Source organism: Heteronotia binoei, chromosome 1 (assembly GCF_032191835.1).
Source record: "Heteronotia binoei isolate CCM8104 ecotype False Entrance Well chromosome 1, APGP_CSIRO_Hbin_v1, whole genome shotgun sequence".
Lineage (NCBI taxonomy): Eukaryota > Metazoa > Chordata > Lepidosauria > Squamata > Gekkonidae > Heteronotia > Heteronotia binoei.
Window position 1 is genome coordinate 75,430,280 of NC_083223.1, and position 27,930 is coordinate 75,458,209.

Consider the following 27,930-nt stretch of genomic DNA (forward strand, 5'->3'; position numbering starts at 1 on the left):
AATAAGCCAGCCATTTCAGCATATCACAATGTGGAAGATCAGGAAAAAAAGGAATTCTATATTTTGACCAATGGGATTTCTAAACCATGGAGCCATATGACAAAAATAAAAATAAAAATGCAGAGAGTAATACCAGCACTATTACAGATCCTATTGACAGCCAGAGTGTTCCCATGTATAGAGATAAAGACATATCAAATCCTGTCAGTGGCTATTAGGTACCGTAAGACAGGCCACCATCTCTAAATTGCAGTGCCTACCATAATAATGCTGCTGTGACATCACCAAACTTTTGTTCAACAACACAGTGCTACTAAATATGGTTCTCTTTATAGATCTGCCATGTCTTACCAATTTGAATTTGGGGTACCAATTTGACAGTATGATGAAGCTTTAAGAAAGCATTATCAAGAATGAAATAGCTGACCTAGTGAAACTTAAGGTGTCCCAGTGATTTCAGTGTGGGAGACTGAAGCACTCCTCTTCTATATTAATTTTTGCTGGATTATTCTTTGTTTATACTCCTAGAAAGCTATATTTATCTAAAATATAAGTAATCATTTGCTATACTAATGCATAATGTTTGGGTGTGGCCTGGCAAACAGAAGCTATGTTTCCTATTGATCAAATGCACTGCAATATGAGTGTGCAACTTTTATTACTATTGGGTGAATTGCTCTTACTTGAAGCTGAAATTTGGCAGCTAGCTTCTGGTACTGAAGGGAGGTGGGATCTCCCAGTTCTGGGGTGTATTCCTGGTTGGTGAGGGTGACGCTGAACTCCACCATCTGCTCCCCAGGGACTTCAGAGACTATGTTTGGCTTTATTTCCTGAAAAAAAAATCAACAGGAAAGGACATAAATCTGAAACCAGCACAAAGTATTATTTTCTAACACGTACAGCACAATCCTAAGAATACTTTCCTGGGAGTATGCCCCATTGAATAGACTTCAACTGGATTCAGAAAAGACCTGCTTATGATTGTTCTTTTAATCCTATATGCCGCGTATAATGTAATGTATTTTGCTGCTTCCCAGTTTTATTGTATTGTGTTTGGTTCTTAACTTGCAGGTTTTAAATAGTTATCTAAGGCCCTGTTCACACAGCATGTTGAGTCCGTGTTAAACTGACCCGGTTCTGTTCTGAATATCTTTGTTACAGATATTATTGATCAGACTGTCGTACTGCAATTTGAATCACTCTGCGGTGAAACTGTCTTCTGCCGTCCACATGACGGCACCATGCAGTTCTTTTTTTGTTCCCCCCACTATTATGCACATAAGCACATCATGTGCATGCACATAGGTCAGAAAACATTATGTGGTTATGCGCATATCGCTAAGTAGTAAAAAAAAAATGGCCACCATAAATTGGATGTCTGAGGCTCCTTTTGCTCTGGGACAGCCTTCAGACACCCAGAAGTTGGTTAATATTGCAGCAGAACTATCCAGATGGAGAAAATTACAAGGTGAAACCGGACAGGAGCAGGTAATAAAATAATCCTGTTTGGAGAAGGATTTTTTGGGGGGGAGGCAACAACGATAGGCTACCGAGAGGCAGATGTTGCTGTCTGATCAGTCACTTTTAATCGGGTAGGAAACAGCAGTGACAACTGATTAAACTGTGCGTCTGAACAGGCCCTAATTGTGCTGTGATTCACCCAGAGCCCATTTGCAGGAAAGGGCAGAATATAAGCCACACAATAAATAAATAAAAAATAAATATTATTGAATACTACAATTTCCTTGTAGAGGAACTATTTCCTAATTATAGATTGATACTGTCAGTAATCACATTACAGTGATCAGACACAGTAACTTTGTGATTTTCCACATAGACTTATGGGAAGGAGAGAAGTGGGTTTTTAGAGGTATGAACTGATATATGGAGAAATCATTACTGATGCTTATGATCATTAAGTTCTGATGCTAAGTTAAACATGTGAAGTGATGTAGAATCGGGGGCTGCAATCACACACACTAAATAATGCACTTTCAATCCACTTTCAGTGCACTTTCCAACTTGATTTTACTGTGTGAAATGGCAAGATCCAGTTGGAAAATGCACTGAAAGTGGATTGAGACGGCATTATATAGTGCATGGGATCACAGCCATAGACAGCATTCTGAAGCAGATCTGCTTTCAATAAGTCTCACTTTATTCAACAGGACTTACACCCAGGAAAAGGTCTTAGGACTGCAGCCATTGTCATTCCATCAGGACAAGCGCAGAATTTGTTTCAGCCATAAGCTGTATGAACCACAGGGTGGTGTGATCCAAATGTATTGCCATGTCACAGAGGATGATACTGGCATGGTGAACACAGCTTATTTGGAGATGCTCTTAATTATCCCATCCCCATGTCTTCCTTAACTTTTTATTTTCCTGAAGCTCAGCAAACAGCAGTGAAAGTTTGCTTTTCCACCCCCTTTATAGCATTTGTAATGGAACTGGATTATGTAATCAGGATGAAGAGACTTGAAGAACAGTGGAGGATGAAACCGTTGCTTTAAAGCTATCTGAAATATCTATTATTTTCCAGAGTGACAGGCAAACAACATTATTCACAGTAAGCTCACAGGAAAAATGCAAAGAAAACACTGACATCATAAATTGTTGATGAAAACCATCAGAATACTAATGGTGCAAGTCACTTGAGCAAATGCCTGGCTAGATGGAAAACATGTCCTCACCTTCGCAGGAGGTCTGGTATCATTGGCAATCTCTTTGACTAAGATGCCGGTAGGTGCTGCTGCATACGGAGGTAGAGAGTGGTTAAGAACATCATTGTGCTAGAGTTTATTATTTTCCAAGAAGAAGAGAACACGAATTAGCAAATGACAAAACTGAGCAGCCCCTGCTTGAAAATGAGCCATGAGCTAAAACACAGTTTGCCTTGTGTACTATGTAAAATGCAAGAGAACAAAACCACAAATTAAAGAGTTTGTGCCCTGTAGTACTGGAAGAAAAACACTTTGTTGGTGTACCTCTTTGTTGGGTGTACAGTTATGAACAATTGGCCCAACCTATTGAAAGTCAGGAGAATTCTAGCATTTCACTTGAAAGAGATGGCCCTGTTTAGCAAACCTGCTGCAGCTTTGGCAGATCTCTCAGCCTGAAGAAGTCCTTCCTTCCCTTTAATGTGGTTCTCTTGCTGCCTGCTGAGAGAGAATGCTCCTGAGCCAGATGTACAAGGACTGCAACAGCCCTACTAGCTAGAGTGAGCTCTGATTTCTTCAGACGATAAGTGAAACATCACAAGGAAAGTTTCTTCCTTTTTCCTGAAGAATGCAAAAATTTCCTTAGAACTGGGCACTGAAATGCTATCCAGACATTCCCACAAAGAATCTTCTGTCAACTATGGGAAGACTCCAAGAGATAGTAAGCTCTCCTCACAAAATTTTCCACTACCCCTTCATTCTATTAAGACTCTACAGCATGGATTATAGTTTTTTAAACCACAAGTGTTAAAGAAGCATCATCCACTCACCCACCCACTGACCCACATGAACCTCTCAAACCAAAAGCAAAAGCCTTTGCTGCCACTCAATGAAAGAAACAGGACTGGGCAAGTTTATCAACATGTAAGGGCAGGCCCAGCCTGCGTTTTGCCTGAAACAAGAATACAACAGTGCCCTAATCTGAATAGCCCAGGCTAGACTAATCTTGTCAGATCTCAAAAGCTAAGCAGCGTCAGCCCTGGCTCATAATGGATGGGAGACTTCCAAGGAATACTAGAGTCATGACAGGGAGGCAAGGCAATGGCAAACCACCTCTGAACATCTTTTGTTTTGAAAACCCTACAGGATCACCATAAGTCAGCTATGATTTGACAGCATTTTCCACCACCTCGAAGACTCAGTAGAGTTGTCAACCCTGGCTTGGGAAACTCCTAGAAATTTGGGGGTAGAGTCCGGGAGGGTAGGGTTTAGGGATGCAAGGTGAGGGGAGTTTGGTAGAAATGTGATGTCATAGACTCTGCCCACTGAAGCTGCCATTTCCTCCAGAGGGAACTGACCTTTGAAGTTGAGAGATCAATTTTAATTCTGGGAGATCTCCAGGCCCCAGCTGGAGGCTGGCAACCCAAAGCCTTGCTCTGTTCTGTGAATGAGGTTTATATGCAGAAGTATTAATGTCAAGCAAGTGACTGCCAACAGTTTCTGATCTGTTAAATAAATAAATTACCACAGTGCAAAATCCAAAAACTTGCCCCCTCATAAAAAACAAGCTTTATTTTTGAACAAACATTAGGAAAATGCTCTCTTAGTACCGCTTCCAAACTCACCAGTACCTTAGATATAGATGGTGAAGTGTATACTGCAGAAGAATTAGGATGCTCAGTCTAACAATCAGCAATCCTGGCTTTCTTAATAATGGTTTTCACCAACCCTCGCTTTCCCAAGGTAGTTTTTTCTGCAGTCATAGCTACATGAGGAGTGTGAATTGTTTCTGGGACTGTCCAGGACAAAAGACAGTGTGAATGCATCTGAAATATTATATGTCCCATAGAGATTTGCGTGCCTATTCAGCACATGTGGGTTCAGACACAATTCTGGTATGCACATCAACAACAGTTGCTTTATCGTGTATTGTTAAGCCACCATCATGAACAGCAGCAGGCCACTAATAGAATGCTACCTAAACTTATACAAATATAATTGCACACAGCCAAATTTTTTTGTCCAATCATTTATTCTGCAACTTCTTTTATTAACATCCCCCCCCATGGAAACAAAATGAATAATGCACAACTCGGCACAGTTAAGACACTGCAGTGTTTAAGCTTTGAACGAAGTAAACGCAACGAAGAATGGTACTTACAGTGCAAGCACATTATGTCACTGAAAGTATTATGCTCACGACACCCATCGCACTTCAGACTTTTAAATGATGCCTACAATAACAGGATGTTCATAGATAGAAAGGCATTCATGTTTATTTACCTGGTGTAAAGGGAAGTTCTTCAAACTTTTTGCTACTGGTTTTCTCTGTTGAAATTTCATCTTTCCTACCATGTAAGTAGTAAGAAATCATTAGTTAGTTATTAGTTAGTTATTAGTTTAATTAGTTATGCATATTCTAGTTTTATAATTAGTATGTATAATTAGTTATGTTCACAGTGAGTTTTCCTGTGTCTAAGTCATAGAACAGCCATCATTACAGCAGATTGTTCAAGTGCAACACAGTGACCCACTTCCTCTATGCCGTTTTAAATCTTTATTTTTAGATATTTTGCAATGGGATGGAAATACAGTGTCAATTCATGTGATAAATTAGTGCCTGAAAGGCAGCGCAAGAGGCACCCAAAACACACCCACTGAGGCTTTTGCCTATCTATCTGAAATGAAACACAAACTCTGAAAAAACATCTTTATTGTTATTAGTTGGTTATTTAGAGTCTGCTTCTCTGCTGAGACTCAAGGTGGACTACATAGTGTAAGCCAAGTACAATCAGCAGGGTGGGAAATCCAGTGAATAATACAACAGTGTTTGGACTACAGATGCCTGAAAACAAACAAATATCAAACAGCTTTAATTTTCCATATGCTCTGAAAAATTATTCCAATATCATACATGACACCTTGGTGGTTGTTAAGTCATGGATGTTAGCGGGATTTGAAAGTCAACAGAACTATAACCCATGTTCATGTGTCTTTATAAATGGGAACGCAAAGGTTCCTTACTATCTACACATGGGGGGAGGGAACAGTATAATACACTGATGCAAGGGTATATAGAGGAATAATATGTCATGGATCAACAAAATAGCAGCAAGTTAAAGGATACAGAATGTATCGTGTACATAAGATGCATATTATTTTACAGAAGAGTTACACCCTTCTAGGTCTGTTGAAGTCAAGGGAAATAGAAGGTTCTAATGTTTCATCTGATTGTACCATAAATCTATCGTAGGGAAAGCCTGTTACTTTTGTTCAACAGACATTCAACAGAATAGCAGATAATGAGAGAAAGCTTGATTATGCTAAAGATAGTATCAGTGGATAAAGAACTATAAGATAGAAATAACTGCCACACACTGAAACAGGCTAACAGGTTTTTGAAGTTGAGGCTATCAAACTCTCTCTAATTCATCATTTCTGTAAATGTTGACTACCTGAAACCTTTCATCTGGCAATGCTTCAGGACTTCAGAGCATTCAAAGCATGCTTACTAAGCTATGGAAACAGAGCTGGAGTGATGGGGAGGGGAAACTTCAAGAAGAAAAGAAATCTGGGCATGAAGAGGAAACCAAGTTCTTCTCTCTGTTTCTCACCTAAAAGTTCCCAAGAATGATAATTCCTGAACTCTAAAGGCATAATGTGGATATAAGTAGGCTATTCCCATAGAGTAGTCCTACTATAATCTTTTCTGCATGTTCTGATAGCTACTGAAGTTCAGTTTAAGGACTTAAGGTTACAGAGCGACTATTTGCATGCTGTATTCCCCTGCTTGCCCTGACCTGGATAGCCCAGGATAGCCCAATCTTGTTAGATCTTGGAAGCTAAGCAGGATTGGTTCTGGTTAGTATTTGGATGGGGACCAACAAGGAATAACAGGGTTGCTACACAGAGGCAAGTAATGGCAAACCACTGTGTCTCTAGCTTTGAAAACTTTAGGGGTTTCCATAAATTGGCTGCAACTTGACCAACCAACCAACCAACCAACCAACCAACCAACCAACAAAAAACCCGAAACAGAACAAACAAAACAAAAAAACCTCCCCTGCTTACTTCTGTGGTAAGCACTGTACTGTGCTACTAAGGGATACCTATTTCTTAAATGAGCAGTATAAATGCATTTAATTCCATATACCAATTTCCATTAGGAACTTTTGTACTTTACTTAAAAGTGTTGTTTGTGAGATTTTACAAAGTTTCTATTCAAATATTGTGCTGCTCACACAAAGTGATCACTTAAGTTGTTAAAATGATCTGTGTAATAACTAAGGAGGATATAAGAATTGATCCTAGTTTGCTTCACAAACAGGATTTTGAAAAAGTGAATGAAAACTACCAAATGCTATATTTAAAATTATTTGTATAACAAAAAGAATAAACAGAAGCAAACCCCTCCCACACCTACATTTCTTCAACCTTGACCTTCCCCTTTACACTTCTTTTAATGTTGCCATGTATTTTTTTTTTAAATGAGTGATTCCACTTTGAAATATACTCAGCCCACAACAGCTAATGCCTGAATATTCCACTAAATGTCCCTGTCACAAGGTGAAGGACAAAACCTAATATATATTGTTTGGAGAATTACTATTCTGGACATTTCTGCAAAATTGATTAGGGTAGTAGAATGAATTCATTATGAATAAAACATGAACAGAGGATGAGTCTGAATCTCTGATGTTTAGGTGTATCACTCATGAAGATTCTTCAAAGAGACTACGTAACTGGATCAGAGCACCTGTAATAGTCTGCATGGCATACATGTTATCCACTTTCAGTCATGGGTCTTGCACAAACATATGCAATAAAACTTATTATTATAAAATTGCATACAGTACATTTTGTTAATAAAAAGCAAGAGCATCAACGGGTGAGTGCTATATTTTTAGTTTACTTACCTGTCCTGGAAAGTTCTATGTTTTACTCGCTGCAAAAAAGTTTTTTAAAAAAGAGAGGAGATGATTAGTTGTGAGTTTACTCAACCACAAAATGGAAAGCTCCAATTTGTTATGTTGTCTTTTATTATATAGTTATTCATTCTGTCATTTTTTAACCCTTTTAAAAAGTACACAATGACTTTTTAAAAGAGTTATTGCTCTGGGCTGGAAAATGTATTCCTCAGCACTTACCCTTTGAACAATCTCCAGATGCTCTTGAGAATTACTGAAATTTTTCCCAATGTCAAATATGCAGAAAGTCTCTCGTTGGCAGGCAGCAACCCAGTTCTGATACTCTGCTGCATCTGGAATTCGGTCCAAAAAGATCCGGAAGGCTTCCCACACAGCTTCCTGGCAAACTGACAGCAGAATAAAAGTACATGCACTTTACTAAACACCAATATTTATCCACTTTTGATAACAGAAACCTCAGTGAGATTATCTGACCCAGAGACTCTTCTGTTGCATCACTGTATCCCCATCTGCAGTTTATGTCCCAGCACACACTCTCCTCCACCAATTATACCTGTTGCTCCCCTTGCACATATCCTCCCCGCCCCCCCCCCCCCCCAGCCATGCTGTGAGAATCAACATAATACTGATTGCTTCCTCCTATTTTGGGAACAGAAAGAAGAAGAGATTGGATTTATACTACACCCTTCACATAATGTCTCAGAGCAGTTCACAATCTCTTTTCCCTTCCCATCCCCACTACAGACACCCTGTGAGGTAGGTGGGGCTGAGAGAGCTCTCAGAGAATGTAGCCAGGAGGTGCTGCCTGCCTCTAGGGGTATCCCACTTAAGCTAAGGGGACCCCAAGCTATACAAAATGGAGTCTGACCAGAAACAGGCCAAGAAATACTTCATTCAAAACAGAGTAGAGTACAGAGCTTGTTCTACTCCCTCCTAAAGGCTCCCTCTGTACATGGCCCTCTCTCCCGCCCTAACGGAATGCATAATAGCAATGGGGACTGCTGGTAAGTATTGTTCACACCCTAATCCTCAGCTACTGATTAATCAGCTATCTCCCTGGCTCTTTGCTGAGACTCAGCTTCTCTTTGTCTAATGCTATGCTAATATCTGACACCTGGACAAATTCTTTGTTCTCTATGCTTACCTCTCCCCAGGGGTACATTTGCTAAACTGCCCAAACAATTAACTCATTTTCTGACCTCTTGTAACCTATTGGACAGACATTACTAAACCAGCCCTATCTATTTATTATTTTATTTATTTCTGCTAATTTGTAGTCTGCCCTTTCCTATGGTGGGCTCAGGGCAGATTCCAACATAGTAAACCATTAAAACTAACAATAAGCAATCTAACAGATAAAAAGTAAAACTAACAGTTAAAACAGATTAAAAGATTAAAATAAAACAGTTAAGCCGCAGCTCAGAGTTAGTTCAGGCAGCATGGATGGCAATTCAGTCTTGGAAGGTGTGGACGTATCACTTAAGGCATACTTGTCCCAGCCTAAGTGTCCAAAAGTATCAGCTGTATCAGTCCAATTTTAGGCAATCAGTGCAGGGAGGCCAATTTAGATGGAATAATAGGATAAGGACGTCTGCCCGCCTCAGCCATAGGCCTGGAGGAACAGCTTCGTCTTATAGGCCCTCCAGGATGGTAACAAATCCGGTAGGGCCCGCACCTCCACAGGGAGCTGATTCCACCAGGTAAGAGCCAGGGCTGAAAAAGCCCTGGCCAAGGCAAGCCAGATGTCCCTTGGGCCAGGGATGGTCAGGAGATGTTGATTGGTAGAGTGCAATGACTTCCGGGGCTCATATGGGGAGAGGCGGTCCCGCAGGTTTGCCGGTTCCAGGTGTGTAAGACTTTAAATGTCAGTACTAAAACCTTGAAGCAGATCCGGTACTTGATTGGTAGCCAGTGTAGACTGCATACAGGCAATTTAGTCAGCAATCATGCTGCCACATTCTGGAGCTTCTGGATCAGCCTCAAGGGCAAGCCTGTGTAGAATGAGTTACAGTAGTCCAACCTGGAAGTGACTGTTGCATGGATCACTGTAGCTATGTCCCGATTGTTACCTGGAGATACATTCAGGTGATCAGAGTCAGCTCTACTTATTGGCTTGAGGTGAGCAATCAATCAGGTACCCAGGAAAGACTAATCAATGCCCACCACAGACCAGCCCCTTTTTGGGAGGACCTCTTCTTTTCCAAAAGATTATAACAGGAGAGAAAGCTTTCTCTCTCTCTCTCTGTCTGAGCACATGTAACATGTAACTGGTACTCCCCCATTACTCTAAGTAAGGGGGGCTAAGTAAAGGGGCCCTCAGACATGACACATGGTAGTGCATGTCTAGATCTTCAAGTTGTAACTGGACCTCACCACATCTGGACCAGGTAATATTGCATTCCTCAAGACCCCCTCAATTCCTCTATTGATAACATTTACCCTTCCTAGCTTCTTGATTGCCTGTATTGTGTATTTGTGTATGTGAATATATATTTTTTACATATTTTAAGTAAACATTATAAAATCTATTTGCCTGGAGTATTCTTGCTTGAAAACCCAACCTCCGTATTATTGAAGAAAAGATCCTTTGCTCTTAATTCGCTCTACCTAGTCTCCATATTGCTAATTTCCCCAATTTTGAAAAGGAGACATAAACATTTCCCGAAACAAGAACAGCTTGAGATAACAGCTCTTTCAAGAACTTGAGAGAACTTCTTTTGTAACTGACTCCAGGTCACACCAGCAGGTGTTGAGGAATGGAGAATCTAACCCAGTTCTTCCAGATTAGAGTCTGTGCACTTAACCACTACACTAAACTGTCTCTCAGAAGGGACAACCAGTGTTTTTTGCAGGTAACAGCCTTTTCTCTTTCTGGAATAATTCAATAAGTACAAACCCAGTTAAGAGAGAAACTCTTCTGCTTCTAGGAAGAAATGTGCAGTGTGGACCTAAGCATGTTAATCAGAAATCCCTATTGAATTCCAAAGGCTGCCTGAGAAAATTCGCAAATATGTACAGTTTGAATTATAGCCTTACCCATGTGATACTTTTACTCAGAAGAAATTTCCCATGGATTTGCTGGGGTTTTCTTCCAAAAATATTCCAATAATCAGACATTTGGATAATTGAGACTACTGTTTGCAAAGGACTACACTGATGACGGGAAGGTGCAAACATGTGACTGCAAATTCAGGTTATGTATACAGAATCTTTTTTCAGATATTTAGAAGCACTTGGGTAGCACTGTCATTACTACCACTGAGTACCCCCAGTTCATTGTGGTATCCCACCAAACATTTCTGGTGGATCTGTTTTTGCAGTGCTTTAGTTCATATGATCTGGAAAATGTACAGCTACTAGGAGGACACAGACCTCCCACTATAGTGGCAGACCTCCTGGCCTCTGCTACCCACTGCTATCTGGTGCAGCAGCAGAAGAAACTGTGGAAGACAAAAGTGATGCTGAGGTGATGTTAATTCTGGTTGCATAACAATCTCCCTCCCCTCCTAGCAATTCCCTCATACTGCTAGAATTTTCATGGTATTGCTGGAGGGTCCCAGAGATGCACAAAGCCACTCCTAGGCTGAGTCCAGATGGGAAGTTTAAGCTGACACAGGGACGGCTTGCAGATGGATTAAAAAATCAAGTCCAAATGTGCACATCTGCCTCCTGTCTGGCTCTCGTACTCACCCTGTCCTCTGGCGGCTCTGAGGTGGCTCAAAAAGCTACCACTTAGGAAGTGGTAGCAATTTTTTTTGCAGCATGCCATCTGCCTTTCCAGGCATCTGAACACTGGAGAGCACAAGTGAGGCGGATTGGGAGTGTGAACCCACCAATCAGTCCTAGGTGCTCACCAGTATTCTTTAAAAAAAAAAGACTGCCCTAGGCACATGAGTGCATGGGCATACGAGCACAAGGCCAATTTTTTTAAAAAATTAATGAATGAAAGAAATTCAAACCACACTAAGGGGATGGTGCGCACAATCATCTGACTGCACCAAAGCGTCCCTCAGGCATGATACAGGCACCTCGCGCAGGAGCATCTGATCACTCTTCATCCATTCCAGTTTGGGGCAGCACAGTTTGGAGCACCTCTGGTGCGCTCCAACTTGCCCGTCTGTACCCAGCCTTAGTTTTGCAACTGGAAGTGGCATTGTGTGATGCCTCATGACCTCTGGCTCCACCTTCAAAAGTTCTGGAAAATTCCCAGCCCTCAGCTTCAAACCTAAATATCTACTCCACTCTCACCCAAGGAATTGCCATTGCCAATGCAGTAGTCTACACTGTGGTGTGGCCATGGCTGGACCCTTTTGGAAGTAACAGTTCCACACACTCCTGCTTGAAGAACTTTTAGATTTTTAAAAAGTGCTTAAAAACTCCATTCAAGGTAGGGTGACCATAATGTCTGAAGGCCAGCCAGGGACACGGGGGGGGGGGGGGGGGGTGTGCCGGAAACAGGAAGTGACGTCACTTCCGGTGACGTCACTTCCGGTGATGTCATGCCACCACCGGAAACAGGAAGTGGCATCACTTCCTGTGACATCATTTCCCCCGCGTCACCTGCCGGAAACAGGAAGTGACTTCACAGCACTTCCTGTGACGTCCCCAAAAATCCCCCAAATATCACCGCCGGAAACAATTTTGCTCTCAAATCCTGTATATACTTCATCAGTATATGGGATAAGGCACTTTCTCAACTGTGCTGCATAATGCAGCCTATTTATTTTGTCCTGTTGGCTCTGTTGGCTCTATCTGCGCCACCTTCATCACTTTCGGGGTGTGGATCCCCCAGTGGGGTGGTCTCCCGACTCCCTCCGCTGACTGTTTCTGATAGCCCTGCGCCCCCTCTTTCATTTGATATGTGTCCCGTGCGGGTGCCACCCTCCCGCCGGGAGATGCCGCAAAATGAGCCCCCTTGAGGCTTATGGCGGCAGGGCTCGGGGGAAGCGAGCTAGACTGCTGTTCTTTTGAGGGGTTATAGAGTGTTTCGAGCCCGTCCCTGTGGCATCGGTCCCATCGTTGTGGGACCCAGGGGGCCGGCGCAGCGGCACGCCGAAGCAGCCTGTCACTAATAACACCGGTCAAGATGCAGGACAGGAACCTGGAAGTGACCGACAGGCTGCTTCAGCGTGCCGCTGCGCCGGCCCCCTGGGCCCCACAACGATGGGACCGATGCCACAGGGACGGGCTCGAAACACTCTATAACCCCTCAAAAGAACAGCAGTCTAGCTCGCTTCCCCCGAGCCCTGCCGCCATAAGCCTCAAGGGGGCTCATTTTGCGGCATCTCCCGGCGGGAGGGTGGCACCCGCACGGGACACATATCAAATGAAAGAGGGGGCGCAGGGCTCTCAGAAACAGCCGGCGGAGGGAGTCGGGAGACCACTCCACTGGGGGATACACACCCCGAAAGTGATGAAGGTGGCGCAGATAGAGCCAACAGAGCCAACAGGACAAAATAAATAGGCTGCATTATGCAGCACAGTTGAGAAAGTGCCTTATCCCATATACTGATGAAGTAAATACAGGATCTGAGAACAAAATTGCACTAGAAGACACAAACACAAAGCTCCCTTACACTGAATCAGTGCTTGGGTCCACCAAAGTCAGTATTGTCACATAAGAGAAGCCCTGTTGGATCAGGCCAGTGGCCCCTCCAGTCCAACACTCTGCGTCACATAATAACATAAGAGAAGCCCTGTTGGATCAGGCCAGTGGCCCATCCAGTCCAACACTCTGCGTCACATAACAACATAAGAGAAGCCCTGTTGGATCAGGCCAGTGGCCCATCCAGTCCAACACTCTGCGTCACATAACAACATAAGAGAAGCCCTGTTGGATCAGGCCAGTGGCCCATCCAGTCCAACACTCTGCATCACATAACAACATAAGAGAAGCCCTGTTGGATCAGGCCAGTGGCCCATCCAGTCCAACACTCTGCGTCACATAACAACATAAGAGAAGCCCTGTTGGATCAGGCCAGTGGCCCATCCAGTCCAACACTCTGCATCACATAACAACATGAGAGAAGCCCTGTTGGATCAGGCCAGTGGCCCATCCAGTCCAACACTCTGCGTCACATAAGAACATAAGAGAAGCCCTGTTGGATCAGGCCAGTGGCCCATCCAGTCCAACACTCTGTGTCACATAAGAACATAAGAGAAGCCCTGTTGGATCAGGCCAGTGGCCCATCCAGTCCAACACTCTGCATCACATAACAACATAAGAGAAGCCCTGTTGGATCAGGCCAGTGGCCCATCCAGTCCAACACTCTGCATCACATAACAACATAAGGAGGGAGGGAGGGAAGGAAGGAAGGAAGGGAGAAAGGGAGGGAGGGAAGAAGGGAAGAAAGGAAGAAGGGAGGGAGGGAAGGAAGGAAGGAAGGGAGGGAAGGGAGGGAGGGAGGAAGGAAGGGAGGGAGGGAAGGAAGGAAGGAAGGAAGGAAGGAAGGAAGGAAGGAAGGAAGGAAGGAAGGAAGGAAGGAGGGAAGGAGGGAAGGAGGGAAGGAAGGAAGGAAGGAAGGAAGGAAGGAAGGAAGGAAGGAAGGGGAGGGAGGGAGGGAAGGAAGGGGGGAGGGAAGGAAGGAAGGAAGGAAGGAAGGAAGGGGGAGGGAGGGAAGGAAGGAAGGAAGGAAGGCAAGGGAGGGAGGGAAGGAAGGAAGAAAGGAAGGGAGGGAGGAGGGAGGGAAGGAAGGAAGGCCGCCCCCCGCCCCCCCCCCGCTTTCGGCCCCCTTACCTTATTCCAGGGCGGCGGAGTCCAGCGGCGGCGGCGGCGGGGAGTCCTCCGGCGGCGGCGTCGCGGCGAGGGAGGGAGGGAGCTGCCGGCGCTGGCCTCCAGGGACCAGCGCCGGCTGCTCCGCGGCTTCCCCGCGGCCTCCGCTGCTCCCTGGAGGCCCTCCAGAGACTCTGGAGGGCCTGCAGGGACCAGCGGAGGCCGCGGGGAAGCCTTCGCTGGCCGGCGCTGGTCCCGGAAGGCCTTCCAGAGGCTCTGGAAGGCCTTCCGGGACCAGCGCCGGGTGCCCCGCGGCTTCCCCGCGGCCTCCGCTGGTCCCTGCAGGCCCTCCAGAGACTCTGGAGGGCCTCCAGGGACCAGCGGAGGCCGCGGGGAAGCCTTCGCTGGCCGGCGCTGGTCCCCGAAGGCCTTCCAGAGCCTCTGGAAGGCCTTCCGGGACCAGCGCCGGGTGCCCCGCGGCTTCCCCGCGGCCTCCGCTGGTCCCTGCAGGCCCTCCAGAGACTCTGGAGGGCCTACAGGGACCAGCGGAGGCCGCGGGGAAGCCTTCGCTGGCCGGCGCTGGTCCCCGAAGGCCTTCCAGAGCCTCTGGAAGGCCTTCCGGGACCAGCGCCGGGTGCCCCGCGGCTTCCCCGCGGCCTCCGCTGGTCCCTGCAGGCCCTCCAGAGACTCTGGAGGGCCTGCAGGGACCAGCGGAGGCCGCGGGGAAGCCTTCGCTGGCCGGCGCTGGTCCCGGAAGGCCTTCCAGAGGCTCTGGAAGGCCTTCCGGGACCAGCGCCGGGTGCCCCGCGGCTTCCCCGCGGCCTCCGCTGGTCCCTGCAGGCCCTCCAGAGACTCTGGAGGGCCTACAGGGACCAGCGGAGGCCGCGGGGAAGCCTTCGCTGGCCGGCGCTGGTCCCCGAAGGCCTTCCAGAGCCTCTGGAAGGCCTTCCGGGACCAGCGCCGGGTGCCCCGCGGCTTCCCCGCGGCCTCCGCTGGTCCCTGCAGGCCCTCCAGAGACTCTGGAGGGCCTGCAGGGACCAGCGGAGGCCGCGGGGAAGCCTTCGCTGGCCGGCGCTGGTCCCCGAAGGCCTTCCAGAGCCTCTGGAAGGCCTTCCGGGACCAGCGCCGGGTGCCCCGCGGCTTCCCCCGCGGCCTCCGCTGGTCCCTGCAGGCCCTCCAGAGACTCTGGAGGGCCTGCAGGGACCAGCGGAGGCCGCGGGGAAGCCTTCTCTGGCCGGCGCTGGTCCCCGAAGGCCTTCCAGAGCCTCTGGAAGGCCTTCCGGGACCAGCGCCGGGTGCCCCGCGGCTTCCCCGCGGCCTCCGCTGGTCCCTGCAGGCCCTCCAGAGACTCTGGAGGGCCTACAGCGACCAGCGGAGGCCGCGGGGAAGCCTTCGCTGGCCGGCGCTGGTCCCCGAAGGCCTTCCAGAGCCTCTGGAAGGCCTTCCGGGACCAGCGCCGGGTGCCCCGCGGCTTCCCCGCGGCCTCCGCTGGTCCCTGCAGGCCCTCCAGAGACTCTGGAGGGCCTGCAGGGACCAGCGGAGGCCGCGGGGAAGCCTTCGCTGGCCGGCGCTGGTCCCGGAAGGCCTTCCAGAGGCTCTGGAAGGCCTTCCGGGACCAGCGCCGGGTGCCCCGCGGCTTCCCCGCGGCCTCCGCTGGTCCCTGCAGGCCCTCCAGAGACTCTGGAGGGCCTACAGGGACCAGCGGAGGCCGCGGGGAAGCCTTCGCTGGCCGGCGCTGGTCCCCGAAGGCCTTCCAGAGCCTCTGGAAGGCCTTCCGGGACCAGCGCCGGGTGCCCCGCGGCTTCCCCGCGGCCTCCGCTGGTCCCTGCAGGCCCTCCAGAGACTCTGGAGGGCCTGCAGGGACCAGCGGAGGCCGCGGGGAAGCCTTCGCTGGCCGGCGCTGGTCCCGGAAGGCCTTCCAGAGGCTCTGGAAGGCCTTCCGGGACCAGCGCCGGGTGCCCCGCGGCTTCCCCGCGGCCTCCAATGGTCCCTGCAGGCCCTCCAGAGAGTCTGGAGGGCCTACAGGGACCAGCGGAGGCCGCGGGGAAGCCTTCGCTGGCCGGCGCTGGTCCCCGAAGGCCTTCCAGAGCCTCTGGAAGGCCTTCCGGGACCAGCGCCGGGTGCCCCGCGGCTTCCCCGCGGCCTCCGCTGGTCCCTGCAGGCCCTCCAGAGACTCTGGAGGGCCTGCAGGGACCAGCGGAGGCCGCGGGGAAGCCTTCGCTGGCCGGCGCTGGTCCCGGAAGGCCTTCCAGAGGCTCTGGAAGGCCTTCCGGGACCAGCGCCGGGTGCCCCGCGGCTTCCCCGCGGCCTCCAATGGTCCCTGCAGGCCCTCCAGAGAGTCTGGAGGGCCTACAGGGACCAGCGGAGGCCGCGGGGAAGCCTTCGCTGGCCGGCGCTGGTCCCCGAAGGCCTTCCAGAGCCTCTGGAAGGCCTTCCGGGACCAGCGCCGGGTGCCCCGCGGCTTCCCCGCGGCCTCCGCTGGTCCCTGCAGGCCCTCCAGAGACTCTGGAGGGCCTGCAGGGACCAGCGGAGGCCGCGGGGAAGCCTTCGCTGGCCGGCGCTGGTCCCGGAAGGCCTTCCAGAGGCTCTGGAAGGCCTTCCGGGACCAGCGCCGGGTGCCCCGCGGCTTCCCCGCGGCCTCCGCTGGTCCCTGCAGGCCCTCCAGAGACTCTGGAGGGCCTACAGGGACCAGCGGAGGCCGCGGGGAAGCCTTCGCTGGCCGGCGCTGGTCCCCGAAGGCCTTCCAGAGCCTCTGGAAGGCCTTCCGGGACCAGCGCCGGGTGCCCCGCGGCTTCCCCGCGGCCTCCGCTGGTCCCTGCAGGCCCTCCAGAGACTCTGGAGGGCCTGCAGGGACCAGCGGAGGCCGCGGGGAAGCCTTCGCTGGCCGGCGCTGGTCCCGGAAGGCCTTCCAGAGGCTCTGGAAGGCCTTCCGGGACCAGCGCCGGGTGCCCCGCGGCTTCCCCGCGGCCTCCAATGGTCCCTGCAGGCCCTCCAGAGAGTCTGGAGGGCCTACAGGGACCAGCGGAGGCCGCGGGGAAGCCTTCGCTGGCCGGCGCTGGTCCCCGAAGGCCTTCCAGAGCCTCTGGAAGGCCTTCCGGGACCAGCGCCGGGTGCCCCGCGGCTTCCCCGCGGCCTCCGCTGGTCCCTGCAGGCCCTCCAGAGACTCTGGAGGGCCTGCAGGGACCAGCGGAGGCCGCGGGGAAGCCTTCGCTGGCCGGCGCTGGTCCCGGAAGGCCTTCCAGAGGCTCTGGAAGGCCTTCCGGGACCAGCGCCGGGTGCCCCGCGGCTTCCCCGCGGCCTCCAATGGTCCCTGCAGGCCCTCCAGAGAGTCTGGAGGGCCTACAGGGACCAGCGGAGGCCGCGGGGAAGCCTTCGCTGGCCGGCGCTGGTCCCCGAAGGCCTTCCAGAGGCTCTGGAAGGCCTTCGGGGACCAGCGCCGGGTGCCCCGCGGCCTCTCCGCGGCCTCCGCTGGTCGCTGGAGGCCCTCCAGAGTCTCTGGAGGGCTTCCAGCGACCAGCGGAGGCCACGGAGAGGCCTCCACCACTGCCGCCGGGCCCCGCGCGCGGGCGGGGAAGGCGGGAAGTGAGGGAGGGAGCGTCCCTGCGCGTGCGCAGGGGCCCTGCGCAGGCGCAGGGACGCTCCCTCCCTCACTCCCCGCCTTCCCCGCCCGCGCCCGCGGCCCACCGGCTCCTGGGCTGCCTAAACCGGGACCTTTAATGGTCCCGGTATAGGCAGCCCGGGATCCGGGATTGGGTGGCCAGATCCGGGAATGTCCCGGGAGACCGGGACGGTCTGGCCACCCTAATTCAAGGAAATAACAGGAGGGGTAGTTTATCTACTGATTCACATGGCTGGTCTTGCAGTACTTGAAAATGAAGTCTCTAGCACAAGGGCAGCTGCTTCCTCACAGCGGTGCCATGCCGCTTCAAAAGCATTGTCTTCTTTCTTTAAAAATATCTCGTTTCTCAGATGAGCTTTTTCTTCCCAGCAAGACTGCCTCTCTCCTTCATTACATTTTTACAGTAACCAAGATACCGAAGTAACTTCAGGTTGCCATTTGCAAAGGGAAATCACCTCCTGTTGCTCAACAGAAATCATTGTCCAGACGCTGCCTGAGATAATCAAACTATGGATAATGAGGGTTCTCATATACTGGGCTGCTGTATGTCTCCCCTCTATGCTATGAAACTGATAAGCAAAAAGGCACTAACGTCCATAGGGTCCATTAGGTGGCACCTTTAGGATTCTAATTCATGTTTTATCCCCCCACCCAAAACTCCAAGGGGGAAAATAGAATTCTTTTATGCAGATTCCCCATTGAGCAGCTCCTTCTTTGTATTTGTGCTCTAATTGGCTAAGAAGTTAAAATGTTCTTTCGCAATGATGAATAACAACTATATGCCAAAACCGTAGCAATGGTGGGAAATAATAGCTCACGCAGCTGTAGAACAACTGCTGGCTTCTGTCTCACTTGGGGAAATAAACGCAAAGACATGCAAAAAACGAAGAAAGCTGAGGAGAGGCTTCCCAACAAACACACAGTAGGCTGAAGATTGCTTGGCCTTGAGGAATGGCTCCAGTGACAGCTCTGCTCGGCAGGTTCCATTGGCAGTCGCTCGCAATTAATAGGACAAGCACTACAAGGAGGAATAACGTGCCTGCAAATATTGAACAGCCTGCTGTTCAAAATTGAATGCATGCGTGTCAGACTATGCCAGCCTATTAATTCATTGCTAACAAAGAAAAGCTGGGAAGTTTTGCTGCATCACACAAACCAGTTTGACTCGCTTCAAAGGGAAACCAGGCACTTCACAGACTAACACATATGTTGTTCACTGAGCTTAAAAAGCCAGGGGGTTAAGAGACAGGTGGGGGTCCAGTGGATTCCTCTCCTCCATGCTAAGCCAGATCTAGTGTTTTTAGCATAATGTTCTGATGGATGGGAAGAATAACCTGACCTTTGTTCAGGGGAAGGGCTGTGCTTAGATTATTTCTGTTTAGGTTTGCACAGCAGCATGACTATTCAGTAAGACTTAGCCTTACTGAATATTTTTTAAGATAAATATAATCCTGAAATACTGTTGTAGATCCTACAACGCAGGCTGCTGGTGTTCACCGATTCATTTGGCCTAGTTCAAGGAGTTTACGCAAAAGAAAACAAGAGTCCAGTGGCACCTTTGTCCAGTGGTTACTAACCTTGTGGTGGGGGGGGGGGGGGCTAGTGATCTCCTGGAATGACCACTGAACTCCAGACTACAGAAACCAATTTCCCTTAGAAAATGGCTGCTTTGGAGAATGGACTCTGGCAATATACTCTGTTGAGGGCTCTCCCCTACCAAAACCCTGCCTTCCCCGGGTTCCATCCTCATATCTCCAGGAATTTCCCAATGTGGAGTTGGCAACCCTATACAGGTGGTACTTGGAGAAGAGGAGATTGAGGGGAAACATAATCGTTCTCTTTAAATATTTGAAAGGCTGCCACTTGGGGGAGGGCACGGAGTTGTTCCTGTTGGCAGCAGAGGTGAGGACTCGCAATAGGAGGTTTAAACAAAGGGCAGTAAGGTATCAGCTGGATATTAGGAAAAAAGCTTTCTACAGTAAGAGTTGTTCAACAGTTGAATCAGCTACTGAGGGAGGTGGTGAACTCTCCCTCTTTGGTAGTCTTTAAGCAACATGGGGTGCCTAAAGGGAGACATGGGGTGGCTAGTTCTCCAGAAATGATACAAAAATGAGTGGAACACTAAAGATCTTCTATGTTTCATTAGAATTGGATCACATAGCCCAATGCTACAGGACCCTGAACTAAAGTCTCCTCAGCCAACCTAATTGCTCCATTTCTTCCTGTAGGGAAAAATTCCATGGTTTCTCTAGGGCAAGAAAGCCAATAGCTAAACACACATGAAGAATCACTAGTCAAAAAGTCTCCAAATGCAAATACAACCTACAAACCCAACACAACTACTGTTAAACCACAGAAGCCATACAGGACTCAGTGCCAATATGGCAAGCCCAACAAAACCAATGTCTAAGTGGAGAATCCAATCAGCATGATTTTTCAGAAAGTTCCAGTGAATGTGTTATGTATATAGAATTACATCAAGTATCTGGGTATTCGTATTTAGCTCATTGGAGGCGGAAGAATGGAGCTTGGGGAACTAGGGACAATGGGCAGCAGGACCCTGATACCTGCTGTCCTGCACTAATCATAGGGCCCTGGCCAGTTTGAACGGACCAATAATCTGCTAGCATGGGAACCCAGCATTGTATATAGTTGGCTGGTTGCCCAATCTTGTTAGTGCAGCCACCTACCATGCTGCCCTTATAAAGAGCTGTTATCACTGTTATCTCATCTCCTCGATGCTTTGAACCCACTATATTATAGAATGTCTCATCTCATTGCCTGGGCAACCTGCCTCCCTCCCTCTTCCTCCCACCCTCCCTTTGCCTTGAAATCCTGTAAAACAGGCCTGGAAACCTTAAAATGCTGGCCTTTGAATATTCCCAAATATTGCAGGAATTTTTCAGAACCTGATTAGCAGTATTCTGGAAAACTCACTTATCTCTTTGGATACTCAAAGACAGGGCTTTTTTCTGATGGTACTAATACAGGTATGTTTTTTTCAGGGCTCTTTCAAGTCCTGAGGGGAGAAGTGGTGGAAATTGGCACAGCCTTATATATGAGTACTTATACATTTTAAAACAAAGAACAAAAAAGGTACTTGTCTGAACATATAACAAAAAATGCCAATAAGGTATTTTATGGATACTCATCAGGACTGGAAATATCTGAATTCACATCCCTAATCACCAATGCACTAAAGATACCCAATTTCTTTGCTAGGGTCAAGTGAGGCAATGCAGGTATTGAACATATATTTGGAGGAAGTAAGAAGCTGGTTACGGAACAGTTTTCCTCACTTCTTTTTACTTGCTGTTCTGACTATTTATCTTGATTGTACTGGCTCAGAGTATTTTATTGTTGCACTGTTTTTGTTGCTATATGCTATTTTAAATGATACTTCCAGTTTAGTTTCGTTATCTTTTGCATTGTGGCTGTTTTATTGCTGTTGGCTATGATGCTACTGTTCTTTTTCTATTTGTAAATTTTTGGGAGCTGCCTTGAATGTTTATTCAGCTGAAAACTTGTGGGTGAACATTTAAAAAAAATGAAATAAACAACTGCTTCTCTTTACCTATTTAAAATCTTCATATCCTGCTTTTCCTAACAGCAGTATAAAGCAAACAATTAAAACTGAAAAAACCCTCAAAAAAAGCAAACTGCAACAAGCAATACTGCTAGCTAATATAGCAACTGTGAGAAAATGACCCCTCTGTCACAAACATGGTTGCCAGGGCGCCTGGAGAAGTAAGCTTGCATCCGCCTGGCCAGTGAATGCGAGCCAAGCTATCCAGGGACTGTGTAAGACTCCCGTGTACCTATTAATAAGTATACAAGTGCTTGAGACGGGCACAGAGTGTCTGCAGCCGCACACAAACATTTCCCCGCTACCGCGTGGAATCCGCCATGGCGAGGAGGAGGCTACGCCGCAACGGAGCTGTCCAGGCGAACGGTGTTGAAGCGCTAAGCATGGAAACCACTGTGTTTCGCTTACACCACATGTAGCCATCTTCCTGCCTGGTGGGGTTTCATTCCTTCTAAGTGGGAACCTCACGTACACACCTTGAGTCATTCCCAGCCCGCAAGCAACCTATCTAGTTTATGAATGGATTAATGGCTCCACCATTGATCCTGATTGCCAAGTAATATCCTGAACAACAGGCTTCGCTCAGGAGATGATGAGAAAGAGGAAGGATCTCTCCTGATACATCCAAGCCCTTTTGTCTATACCGGAATACCTAGGTTCATATCTGATTCTCTATTATCCCTTTCCCAGTTAATCCCATCTCTTCCCAATCGCCCAACCATCTACATACTGATATCATTGGAGCCGCCCCAGGCCCTGTCGCAACTTGGAAGTTTCCAGGATGCCCAGGATGAAGGTGATGCTCATTGGTTGAAGCACACACCCAATCAGGTGTCGCCATTGGCTCGCCATTGGTCCAGCCGATGTCCAGCCTTCTTGGTCATCAGCAGAACCTCCCATTACCACTCCCAGTCACCTCCCATCCCCTCAGGACTAAGGTGACTCTATATAACCTGTGGACTAGCTACCCACAGGTGTGCCTTCTACTCAGTAACCCCCATTCCCGCTGTGTAGTTACACCCCCGATTCCTGATCAGTTTCGGGACCTTTCCCCCCCATTTCCTCATTCGTCGCCATCGGAGCCTTCCCTGGAGTCTGCGAGAGGTAGTATTGCCTTGTATGTCCATCCTTTATGTTCCCCTATCGATCTCTCTATATTTCCTAGACCTGTGTGAATGTGTGATTGATTTTATACCTTGTATGAAAGAACTATTGTTTCAAATAAACCACAATTGATTTTATTAAATTAGAGTCCTTTATTGAGCATTGACTCTCTGATCGGTTGAGCCTCGTATACACAGATAACAAAGATTCCTTATTGGGACAACTGTCTCTCAATCTAATTCCCCAATCTCATTTTGAGAGCAGTTTCCCTAACACAACAAAGCCATAAGATGCAGAGGAACAAATGACAAAAGCATCCAAGGTGTTAATGTGTGTGTATGCATATTAAACACACATACACATAGTCCTTAACTCACTATTGTTTCTTGAAAGCTGAGCTGTAAATCTGTCTTTTTGCTGTTTTAAATATGTTCATGAATATTTACTAATGTGCAGAACACGTGCCATATCTTGCAAGTTGTACATTTTATGTCTAAATTTCTTGACTAGATTAATTCCATTCTACAGATTCATTCCATTCTACAGATAGAAAAGGAATTGCATTGGTTTGCAGCTTATCAGCAAGCACTATAATTTGTTGATACATATGAATGATTTTTAATCCAACTGCCTGGGTGACAAAACTTAAGGCTCTATTGCAGTGCAATCCTAAACAGAGTTACTCCCTCTGAATTAACTGGATCAATGGGTATGAGCTGAAGGTATAACTCTGTTTAGGCTTGAACTCCGCCTCCACAAAACAATGTATTATTCTGTATGTATATTATATATATTCTAAAAACATCTTTGCAGAAAACCTTAACAGAAAACCTCATGAATACAGAATTATGAAAAAATACCTAAATATGAGAAATTGTATAACCATTTTCTTATTTGCTGTAGCACTATTTATCAAATTAGTCCCACAGGATGCTAGAAAATGCACTGTTTATCAAATTAGTAGACTAATTAGCTAACTTCCCTAAAAAGGTAATTCCTTTATAACCCTTAAATCCTTAAAACCCACCAATGAATAAGATACTTACCACAATATACCATCAAAACAGAGCTACAAAAAACCCCAATTCCACATGGACCCCTCCTGATGGTCACAATGCCTCCCTGGATCTCTACATCAGGGTTTCCCAAACTTTTCCCAAACGTGGCCCGGTTATTTTTACACTTCTCCTTTGTGGCCCACTAAAATTTAGGGGTGGGGCCAGGAGACTTTGGGGATGGAGCCAGGAAACAGGAATTATATAATTTCCTGTGGTGTCAAGGGCCAAGTGATGTCACTTCCGGGGCACACTGAACCAAAACTCCACATCTTCCTGTGATGTCATTTCCAGGGCACTCCACCAAAACCTGCCTCTTCTGAAGTAAATTCATTTTCAGAAAAATCTTTCTGAAACTCATACTGAGTCAAAATGGGGGTGGAAAGTGGGCGGTCCTCTCTTTTCACTCCCACACCTGCATGCACCTATCTGTTTGTGTGTTCTTCTCCAGCTTGCAAGCACTCCTAGTGCCCATGTTCAATTGCCTGCACCACCTATACATCCCTTCCTCAACAGCACTGGTCAGTGTATGCAGTTGGGAGTGCTGTTGCCATTGCCATCAGGAATGCCAGCACTGTGTACCACCCATACTGGGCCCTGGCAGCTGCTCTACCTCAAAATATGCTGACGCATTTAGTAGGCCCTTCCTTCAGCTGCTACTACTGGAACCCTGCCTCAAGCTACAACCAAGCTTGCTTGGTTTCAAGAAAATCTTTCGACAGCTATTTTTCATACTTTTCTTTGGTTGAAACACTGGGAAATTGCTGTGAAAGGTAGCAGAGAATTGTATTGCAATTAATGAATTAATTTCAAGTTATATGAAGTTGATACAAGCTTTTCTGAAGTTAACCCAAAAAGGATATTTATGAGGGGCTTGCAGCTTTTTACTGGCTGTGTTTCCCATGCCTTTAAAAGCAACCTGTTACTTAGCCAGATACTTAGCCAGTAGACTTCTTTCATCCTTTTTAATATCTACAGGAGGAGTTTAATTTTGGTGTCAGACAGCTGTTAAAAGCAGGACCAGTAAAATGGTGCCAAGTTCATAGTACCATCACTTCCAGTGCTGTTGAGATATACCACAGTGATCTCCAATAATCTCTTTCTGCCCCACACCTCTCACTCTCAGTCAGTCACACAGAAATCTCATAGACGGCCAGCTAGCTACAACTGGGGGTGCCAACTTTTCATTGGCAGAGCTCCTATGTCTGCAACAACAGTATGATGAACAGAAAAGCTTCATCCAGTAAAAATGGAAGGAAAGAAAGAGAAAGAGAAAGAGAAAGAGAAAGAGAAAGAGAAAGGGAAAGAAAGAAAGAAAGAAAGAAAGAAAGAAAGAAAGAAAGAAAGAAAGAAAGGAAGGGAAAGAAAATGGAAAGAAAGAACATAAACATAAGAGGAGCCATGTTGGATCAGGCCAGTGGACTATCCAGTCCAAAATTCCCTCATACAATGCCCCCAAAGCACCAGAATGTCCACCAATGGGGCCAGGGCACTAGAAGCCCTCCCACTGTTGCTTCTCCCCCACTCCCAGCACCAAGAATACATACAGAGCATCACTTGCAGGGAAAGAAAGAAAGAAGGGGGGGGGGAAGAAAAAAAAAGCCTTCCTCACCAGTCAGCAAAAATTCCACCCAGGGGTCATTTGTTAAAAAAAAATAGCTACTGGAATGCCCACTCCCCGCCCCTCCTGGCTGAAAAACACACACACACACCCTTCTTTGCCACTCAGGCCTCCCGGGGAAATCTCCCCAAAAGAACTTACTGCAAGGCACATGAAAGTTCGTACCTTGAAGAACACTTCATGGATCTAAAGTGTCAGTGGATGCTAGCTTTTCTCTCAAACACTGGGAGCGAGAGAGAAGGAGGGAGAGGCAGCCCAGCTCCTCTGCACAATACAGAGATGGCGCAGGGCTAGCTTTGCAGAGGGTGGGGCTAGCTTTGGCTTTTCTTGTGACCCGGTAGTGAGGCTTCCATGGCCCGGTACCGGGTCACAACTCTGCAAATGGGAAACACTGCTCTACAGAGAAAGATGAAGGTGGAGCCATTGCCATCATTAATAGATCAGACTACATCCAGAAGGCTCAAAGACAACTCTCAAATACTGCTTTTTATAAACAACCGGACCCCTCACAGGAATAATAATAATAAAAGAACTAAAGAGTATAAAGGAATTACCCCTACACAGGGCTTTTTTTTTTTTTGGAGCAGGAATGTACCGGAACACAATTCCGATTGGCTTGGTGTCAGGCCTAATATGCAAATGAGTTCCTGCAGTGTGAAACAATGGTGATGTCAGGGGTGTGGCCTAATATGCAAATGAGCTCCAGCTGCCCCTGCACATTTAGGAACAGATCCTTTCAGACACGCCTCAGGAACCTTGACCAGGGACCTTTTATCTTCTACTCAAAATACACAAACCTAGCACCCAGGACACCCCATTGTCTCAGGGATAGGCACTATCACCACGGAGGTATCTGGATATATGGACTCCATTCTATGCCATCAACACTCCTAGTTATACTTGCAATACCACATACTTTCTGAGGAAAATACAGTCTTTGAACAACTTTCCAGAGATTATTATTTTAGGCTCCATGGATGTAGAATCTCTGTATACCAACCTCCCACACATAGATGGACTACAAGCCATGAGGGATATGATTTCTGACAATATCACAATTGACTTTGCCACCAAACTGCGCCACTTCATTCTCATTCATAACCACTTCCAGATTGGGAACTACTTGATCCTTCAGATCAGTGGTACAGCCATGGGCAGCCATGCTAACATCCTTATGGCTGACTTGGAGCAATTCTTCCTAAACTTCCTTCGACTGATACCTCTCTTATACCTGCAATACAATGATGACATTTTTATGGTCTGGATACTGGTAAAGAAGCCATGGAACATTTGATAACTTTCACCCCACCACCAAACTGATAATGAACCAATCTATGCAAGAAATACATTTTCTGAACATTACTCTAAAAATACACAATGCACGCCTATACACCACCTTATACCAAAAACCTATTGACCAACAAACATACCTACATACCTCCAGCTACCATCCTGAACATACCAAACAATCCACTGTATACAGACAGGGTCTATGCTACAGACACATCTGCTCCAATCCTACAGTAAGAGATCACCACCTGAGGAATCTAAAACAAACCTTTTTGGAACTAAAGTATTTACCTGATGAAGTCAAGAAACAGATTTAAAAGCCAGAATGGTACCCAGAGAAAACCTGTTGCAAGACAGGCCCCAAAGAGACAATAACAGAACATCACTAGTAGCTGCATAAAGCTCTCAACTCAAAACTGTTCAAGACATCAGTGACAAACAACCTCTACTGGATAATAACAGTTCTCTTTCACTACTGGGAGGCAAGCCTTATCATCATCATCATCATCATCATCATCATCATCATCATCATCATCATCATCATCATCATCAGCATCGCCTAATAGCCTATCTGAGTAATTTACATCATATACAGTAAAAACAACATAGAAGCTAAAACAATTTAAGTTACTATTTACTAAAGGACTAAAAAACAACATTTGACACCCTATGGCTGTGTTCAGTTGGGCAATAAAGCTGCCCCAGGGACAGCAAGGGAGTGCCCCCCAAAAGCACATCCAAATGTGCACATCTGCCTGCCATCCCACTCCCGCCCCTGACCCCCCCCCCCAAACTTATTTCCAGCTAGCTCAAAAAGGTACCCCTTGCAAAGTGGGTGGCTGGGAAGCACCCGGAAAGCACCCAGGGAGCTGTGGATGGGGCACATGAGCACTCTGGATGTTCCCCCAGGGGCTGTCTGGATGCTCAGGGGTGCTCCAGTTTCCACCGGCTCACTTCATGGTGGCACAGTGGAACATCTTTGCCTTTCAGGCTCTACGGAATTGCATAAGATCCCACAGGGCCCTGATGTCATCTGGCAGAGTGTTTCACCAGGCTGGAGCCAGGGCCAAGAAGGCCCTGGCCCTGGTTGAGGATAGCCAGACCTCCTTAGGGCCAGGGACCATCAGAAAGTTATTACCAGTAGAGCGTAGTGCTCTTCCAGGGACATAACTGAGGAGATGGTCCTGCAGATACATTCATCTCAGACCTCTCAAGGCCTTAAAGGTCAGAACTAAAACCTTGAATCTGATTCAGTACTCCACTGGGAGCCAGTGATGCTGGCACAGCACAGATTGAATACGGTATGTGCCATCCTTGGCATTTCTGTCAGGACTCACACCACCACATTCTGGACG

General features: G+C 47.6%; 1 protein-coding gene across 1 annotated transcript in view; it reads right to left on the reverse strand.

Moving 5' to 3' along the window:
* The window catches only part of IMPG1 (interphotoreceptor matrix proteoglycan 1), a 154,410-nt gene that overhangs the window by 80,988 nt on the left and 45,492 nt on the right, over window positions 1–27,930 (reverse strand). The window contains exons 3-7 of the mRNA XM_060236274.1: window positions 7,808–7,974; window positions 7,577–7,605; window positions 4,944–5,008; window positions 2,694–2,752; window positions 684–830 (exon numbers count right to left, since the gene is read on the reverse strand). Coding sequence (XP_060092257.1) covers window positions 684–830; window positions 2,694–2,752; window positions 4,944–5,008; window positions 7,577–7,605; window positions 7,808–7,974 — 467 coding nt within the window. The remainder of the gene's footprint in view (window positions 1–683; window positions 831–2,693; window positions 2,753–4,943; window positions 5,009–7,576; window positions 7,606–7,807; window positions 7,975–27,930) is intronic.